Genomic DNA, 6,930 nt, shown 5'->3' on the forward strand with positions numbered 1-6,930 from the left:
TGCTCAATCAGTGGTGTTTTTATTCCTTTAACATACAAGCGTACTTGCCAGGCAGTGGTCTAAGTACTTTACAACTAGTATCTAATGTTGGTACCAACCCTCCATGATAAGTATTGATACTATTATTTTCCTCATTACACAAATGTGCAAACTGAGGCTCCATATGGCTACGTTCCATGCCAGGTGGAGGGCGCTGCAAACAGCAAGCTGAAGGCAGGAAGCCAGGAAGGAGCTGGTAAAAGAGCCGAGGTCAGAGGTCAGAGCATGGCTGGGGACAGGGGAGAGGAACGGAGGGGTGTCCTGCCTGGCCCTGGCAGTGACCTTCCCTCCACCAGGCTCCCAGCTGTGACAGGGTGGGGTCCACAGCCTGGGAGAGACTTTAGCTTACAGGAGAACAAAAATACTCCCACTCTTCCCGCCGCTTTACCAGGGGGCTCAGAGTATTCACAACCACAGAGGGAAAGAGACTGAGGCCCCAGTGTTGTGCTCTTAAGTGGACACAAAGTGTTTCCCTCCCATGGAGACGTACCATAGAACAGTGGGTCCCGGGGTGGTTTCCTTTTGACCAGGACACGAGCCAACAGGGCTACCAGGAACAGGATGAGGGCAGCCACCCCTACAATTGTCCAGGAACTGCAACAACCAGAACAGGGAGGTGGTCACTTATCAAAATAAACACACTGGTGTATGGAATTCCCTGGCTATTGAATGCATTCTCTCGCAGCTCTGCCTCTGCCTATCCCTCAAGCACTGTGGAGTTCATGAAGTTTATCCGCAGCACTTGGGCCCCTCTGGGCTGCCCCTGTGACTTTCAGGGACCAGAGGTACTAGGTCCTCACTCTCCTGTCATCCTGCCCACCTGGGTGAACCATGTGTCCAAGCGCCCTCTGCTGCTGTCCCGCTGCCTTTGTCCACCTGCTCCTCCAAGCCCTCTTCCCAGTGTCTGACAGGTCTAACCACTGAATCTGCCTCCTCTCTCAGGGCCAGCTGGAAACCCTCAGACCGAGCTCCAGGGAACACACAGGAGTCACAACTACATACACCTTCTCGGTAGACAAGCCACAGGCTGTGTGTATAATCAAAGGGGCCAGAGGACGAGGCCAATCCAAGGAGGGAAGAGCCTAGGCGGGGCCTAAAGCCAGAATGATGCCAGCACCCCAACACCCAGGAAGCCAAGCCAGCATGCAACCCCATGCCCAGGAAGCCAGGGTGAGGCTAGGTTGGGCACAGCCCCTGGTCTTTCTCCTGGGAAAGGGCGTGGCACTAAGGAGGCTGGGGAACAAAGCCCCTCCTCAGCAGGACAGCACTAGGGCACGAGACTTGGTGGAGTTAGCAGTCAAGGGACCTGGAGTCTAGTACCTACTCTGCCACTCCCTGTGTGACCTTAGGAACATCATGTCATTTCATCATCTGGTTTTTAATTCATTAAAAGATATATTGAGGGAAAATGCCTTGCACACCCCTCTGTGCCAGGCACTGTGGATGAAAAAGAGACCCTTGTCTACACGGGGGGAACCTATCTCAATAGGCTCTGAGCTTCCTCACCCAGAAGGCTACCTCCAGTCCTAAGAGATGTTCTCTCTCTCACTCCTCCACACCAACAAGGCATCCAGTTCTAGACAAAGCACCACCTGGCCCACTCCCATGGCCTGCTCCACTCCTCAGTAGCCCTTGAGAGAGGCTGCAAGCACCACTCCTTAGCCAAGAGCCCTCCACACCATCACAGAGGATTTCTGGATAACGTTTGCCACATGCCCCGGGACTTCTGGAAAGTATCCTTCACAGCCCACCAATACCTACTAATATCTGAGGGACGAACTTATGCTGAAGTTCACTCCACACACCTACAGCTGGAATGGGTGCTAGGCACCAGTCAGAAATCTGCCCCTAATGTCAGAGAGGTCAGTCAGGAAGTGATCCAACTCCTTGCAGGTAGATGGACCCCAAGGAGAAAGCTGTGTCCCCAGCACCTGGCCCCAGGACCCACTTAAGAGTAAAGGAGTGGGCTCTGGGCATCAGCAGTGCCCAGATTTCCGAATGCCACCCTAGACCTACAGAATCAGAATACTTCAGGGGTGGGGTATGGGAACGTGCAACCTTTTCCAAGAAACCTGGATGAGTATGCACAGAAAGTCTGCCTCGGGACCTCTTTTAAGGTGTTCAGGAATTGATGGATGAATGAGGGAGGGAAGGAAAGGGAGAGGAAGAAAGGAAGGAGAAATGGGATGGATGGATGGGTGGATGGATGGTAGATGGATGGACAGATGGATGGATAGTTGGATGGATGACAGACGATGGGTGGTGGGTGGAGGAATGGATGATGGATGGTGAATGGATGAATGGATGGACGGACGGATGGACAATGGACGGTGGATGGATGGGTGGATGGACGGATGGTGAATGGATGACATAGTTCTATGACAAGAATGAGGATGACCATGTCAGTGACCAGGTAAGAAACTGAAATAGGAGGTTTCTAGGGGTACACATCAGTGGATGCTCCAGGCTCCTCCTGTAGGGATGAGACAAAGGAGGAGAGGATGGAAGAGGAAGCTAATGTGGGTCAGGAACATGATGCTGGGCTGAAGCATCCGGTGAAGAGGGAAGAGGATAGGTGTGTGATGTAAGCTGACGGACATTTTAATCACAGCCTGAGACAGGTAGTGGCCAGGAGACAACTCCCATCCCTGCTCCTACCAAGGACCTAGGCTCGCAGCCAGCACTGTCACACAGCTGGTGCTCTTCTGGACTATGAGAGAGCAGTGTGAACTGGTTCACGGTGTCCTCTCACACTCTCCACCTCTGGGAGAGGAGCAAAAAATGAAGAGAAACTGGGGCAACAGATCACCTGTGTCTCCCAGTGACAGCCAAGTGCAGGGCCTGCTCAGAACAGGGAGAAATGGATCCAGCAGGGACTCGGGGTGTGGGGGGAGGGATAAGGGCTGCCACTAACCCAAGGGTGGAAATGTTGTTAGTCTTGGAATGTGTGTGTGTGTTTTGGGATGGGGAGCGGGGAGTTACTGATGCCCTTCCATGAACAGACAGCTACTGAGCGGGGTCATGTATGGGTGAGTATGAGCAGAGTGTTTGAGTGTGCGTGTGTGTTTGTGTGTGTGTGTGTATTTGTGTGTGACAGAGAGAGAGATCCCACCCTTTTCTGACTCCTCGACTTAATCTGATTTTTCTGTTTTTCAGGCTTTTGTAAAAGGTCTGGTGGGAAGGAAGCTTCAACTAAGTCAACTAATGCAAACTTAGCGGGATGCCCACTAGGCACGAGGCCCCGTGCTGGGCAGGACAATACTAAGGGGAGCTATGGCCTGAGAAGGTAAGTTCTGACCACAGGAAAGTAACTCTTGTGGGAAGAGCACAACCCAGCCAGGCTCAGAGGAGGGAGAGATCACATCTGCTTGGAGGGACCTGGAAGAAGAAGAGGTGGCATTTTCCTCTGGGCCATAAAGCCCAGGTGTGGCTTCAACAGTCAGCTACAGGGAGGAAGGCATCCCCATCAGAGGGAACAGTGTGAGCAATGGCGAGGAGGTGGGAAAGTTAAGGAGTGTCCTAGGGGCACAGAACAGTCCCGTGTGGCTGAAGCACCAGCACAGTGGGCTGGGCTGGTGGGCTGAGGCAGAAATGCACAGGGCACTGGGGCGGGAAGGGGACCTCCCGTGGGAGGCTTTGCCATGGGCTGGGCCAGAGAGGGCCAGTGCCAGGGGAACAGGAAGGAGGAAACACGCTAGCCCAGCCCGGGGAATTAGGGGGAAGGAGACAGTGGGAGGGCTGGAGGGAAGGAGTGGAGAAAGAAGAAGGAGGAATCAAAGGCTACTGGGATTTTAACCTGCAGGAGGACAGGAAGAATGGTTGGAACCAATTATTCCAAACTCTGCAGGGCTTAGCAATGTGCTCAACAATACACAGCAATACATAATTCACCATGTGTTCAGTAAATGCCATCACCATCCTCCCAGAGGCTGAGGCCAAAATCTCAGTCATCCTCAAATCCTCTCCATGCCATGGGATCCTTCAACAAGCTGCACTGCCCTCCCTCCCAAATATCCCAGCACCCAGCCACATCCCTCTCCCTGCACTGCTCCCTGTTCCCCTACCTGGAAAGCTCTGTCCCCAGATCTTCCTGTGGCCACCTCCTGCAGCTCAAGTCACCTCCTCCAAGAAGCCTTCCCTGACCACCAGTCCCCCCCATCACTCTCATGTCGCCCTATTTTCTGTGCTGATGTCTATCTCAACACATGCCTCCCCAATCTCTTGTGGTTTGTTCATAGCTATTTCCCCAGCACCTGGAACAGTGCCAAGCATAGAATATGTACTCAATAAATATTTGCTGAACTGTCCATAATGCCATTTTAGGAGGGCAGGGTCCTCCATGCACTATATTCACAGACATGTGACATTCACTGCCCAGAGATGCTTCTTCCAGGAGTTGTGCCCCAAGACTGGGTCAGACCAAGGGCTGTCACCGCCCATGCCTAGGGAGCACTCAGTATGGATGGGTGCCATCTGGATAAGGCTGTCAGCAAGTGGTGGCCCCAGGAACAAGAGAGGAGCAAGTCACCGCCCTGTGGGCAGACACTTCTCTACAGCCTGCAGGTCTGGAGGGTGTCTGCAGCATACAGACTGATGCAATTTCCTTAGCACCAACTGCTGTGGGAAACATAACAGGTTTACTTCCTCTTCCCCGCAGATAGCAAGAAACATCAGCAGGCCCGGGGGTCTGTCTGGCACCTTTCCCACTGCTGGAGCAGGCTGGCTGCTGACTGGTGCCCATTGCTTGGCCAGGGATCCCTCACAGAGGAGAGGCAGGGCTTTGAACCAAATCCATATGCGTCCTCCTTCAGCCCCACCCATTTCCTTAGCATGGAACTGCCCTGCCTCTCTGCCTCGCTGCCCATCCTACACAACACCGCGCCCTTACGGCTTTTTGGATCCCGACAATAGGATGCAAATATAGGCCATTTGACAGACAGGAGAACTGAGGCCGGACCCCACGGTTAGTGCCAAAGCCAGGCCTAGAACCCAGGTCTTTGTTTGTTCGTTCTGGGCTATTTCTGCTAGTCATTCACAACAGTTTCTAAAATTAATACGAAATGACAAGTATGCGTGTGTGCATACATGGAAACGTTCCTGAGAAATGCGAAACGAACAAGGCACAGCCTGAGATAAGACCAAGCTCCCAAGTTGGTGTGTACCGCCCCACCCCTGCCCCTGGGCACTTGAAGGTTAGGGGCATTGCCTTATTGACCTCTGTAACCCCGGATACCTGGCACGGGGCGGGCACAGAGCGGACGCCCAGCACTTGCCCCCAGAATTGCGCCGAATGTCAGGGATGCCAGCCTAAGCGAGGACCCCGGCCCGCACGACTCCGGGCGCCTCCCCTCCTCCGGCCGCCCGCGGGGAGCCCTGGAGGCCGGCGAACCGCTGCCCTGCAGTTTGCGGCTCGGCCCCCTCTGAAAAGTTGCTGGGGCTCCTGACGCGCCGACCCCCGCCGCGCGCACCCACTCACTCGTGCTGGGCCGCCAGGTGGTTGAAGACGTAGGTGACCGGGATGGCCGAGAGGGACAGCACGAAGACCCCTGTGGCCGCCGAGGCACTCATTGCCACCGCCGCCGCGCCGCTTGCCCTTCACCGCATCCCGCGCGGGCGCCCCGCCCCAGCTTCCGGCTGCGCCCGCGCCCCTCGGCCGCGCCCTTCAAGGCGCCCCGCCCAGCGCGCCCCCCGCGCTGCGCCCTCAGCAGCGCCCCCACGGCTCGCCCGCCCGCAGCCTCCTGGTAAGCAGGGCAGGTGCACAGGCCCGGGAGGCCCCCTGCCGTCCTCCCGCCCAGGGCTGCTGGGGCTCCACCGCGAGCGCCGGGCGGCGCCGAGGAGCGGCGACAGCCCCCTGACCGGGGACAGGTGTCCCCGGAGACGCGCGCTCTCAGGGAAGGCGGCGGACCGGGAGGTGGGCGCGGGGCCCCGGCCCTGGGCGCAGCCGGGAGCTTGTCATCGACGAGAGAGGCTCTGAAGAGTGTCTGGGCCGAACTGCGGGCAGGCAGAGGGTGGAGCCAGACCCGGGGGTGTCAGAGCGGGAAGAGCCCGCGAGATCATCCACGTGGGGAACACTCGGGCCGGGGATAGGAAGGGATAAATGATCCCGAAACCTTGGAACCTCTCCACCGGAGCAGCCAACAACCGGCAGCGAGCAGTGCTCCTACGCCGAGTCCGAATTCCGGTTTAAACCCCGTCTGCTCACTCACCAGATGTCGACCTCGGTCAAGTACTTAACCTCTCTGTGTCTTTTCCCTTCTCTACCAAATGGGAATAACCCACGTCAGTGTGATTGTGGGATTCACTGAGTTAATAGGCATGAAGTGCGTGCCCAGTACTAATCAGTACACTGCTATCACCTGCAATTCCCATTTTTACTTGGAGCTGACACTCCGAGGAATACGATTTAAGAGACTAGAACGCTATTCATTTCTCTTACAGGTAGCGTTCCTGGAAGCCAGCTTACCACCAGACAGCCTGCCCTAGTTCATACAGAGTACAAGGAAGCCAAGGACTCTGCCCTCACACTGCTGTAAGACAGACAGACAGACGCCCACTCGTTACAGAGAATAATGCGGGCCAAGTCTGCCCTGGCTGCTTGACCTTGCTGCCGGGCGGCCTCAGACAGCCCCTGGGACAGAGCCTGGAGTCCTCTACTGGCTGGGAAAGGGAAGGGAAGTGAGTTTCAGACAGAGGACAGCTCAAGCAACCAAGGGAAGCACATGTACTTAGTGACCTTACACCTGCTAACAAGCTGAAGACAGCAGCAGCTCGTTTTAGAGGTGAGAGAAAAGAGTGGCAAAGAGGCTCTGAGCTGCCCCAGGGCCACTCAACTTTTCAAAAGCCAGCTTTCCCAATCCTCTATCCCAGCGCTTCTTGGAGGCTTCTCAAACT

General features: G+C 55.7%; 1 protein-coding gene across 6 annotated transcripts in view; it reads right to left on the reverse strand.

Moving 5' to 3' along the window:
* The window catches only part of TM6SF1 (transmembrane 6 superfamily member 1), a 39,420-nt gene extending 33,662 nt beyond the window's left edge, over window positions 1-5,758 (reverse strand). For 4 of the 6 annotated variants that reach the window (XM_029236960.1, XM_029236961.1, XM_029236963.1 and 1 more), the window contains exons 1-2: window positions 5,516-5,632; window positions 530-633 (exon numbers count right to left, since the gene is read on the reverse strand). In XM_029236960.1, coding sequence (XP_029092793.1) covers window positions 530-633; window positions 5,516-5,607 — 196 coding nt within the window. In that variant the 5' untranslated portion in view covers window positions 5,608-5,632. Of the gene's footprint in view, window positions 1-529; window positions 634-5,515 lie in introns of all 6 variants that reach the window. The other 2 variants (XM_029236959.1, XM_029236962.1) reach the window with 2 other exon arrangements.
* Window positions 5,759-6,930: the final 1,172 nt, after the last annotated feature.

Source organism: Monodon monoceros, unplaced genomic scaffold (assembly GCF_005190385.1).
Source record: "Monodon monoceros isolate NGI ecotype Baffin Bay Population unplaced genomic scaffold, NGI_Narwhal_1 Super_Scaffold_21, whole genome shotgun sequence".
In the NCBI taxonomy this organism is placed as follows: domain Eukaryota; kingdom Metazoa; phylum Chordata; class Mammalia; order Artiodactyla; family Monodontidae; genus Monodon; species Monodon monoceros.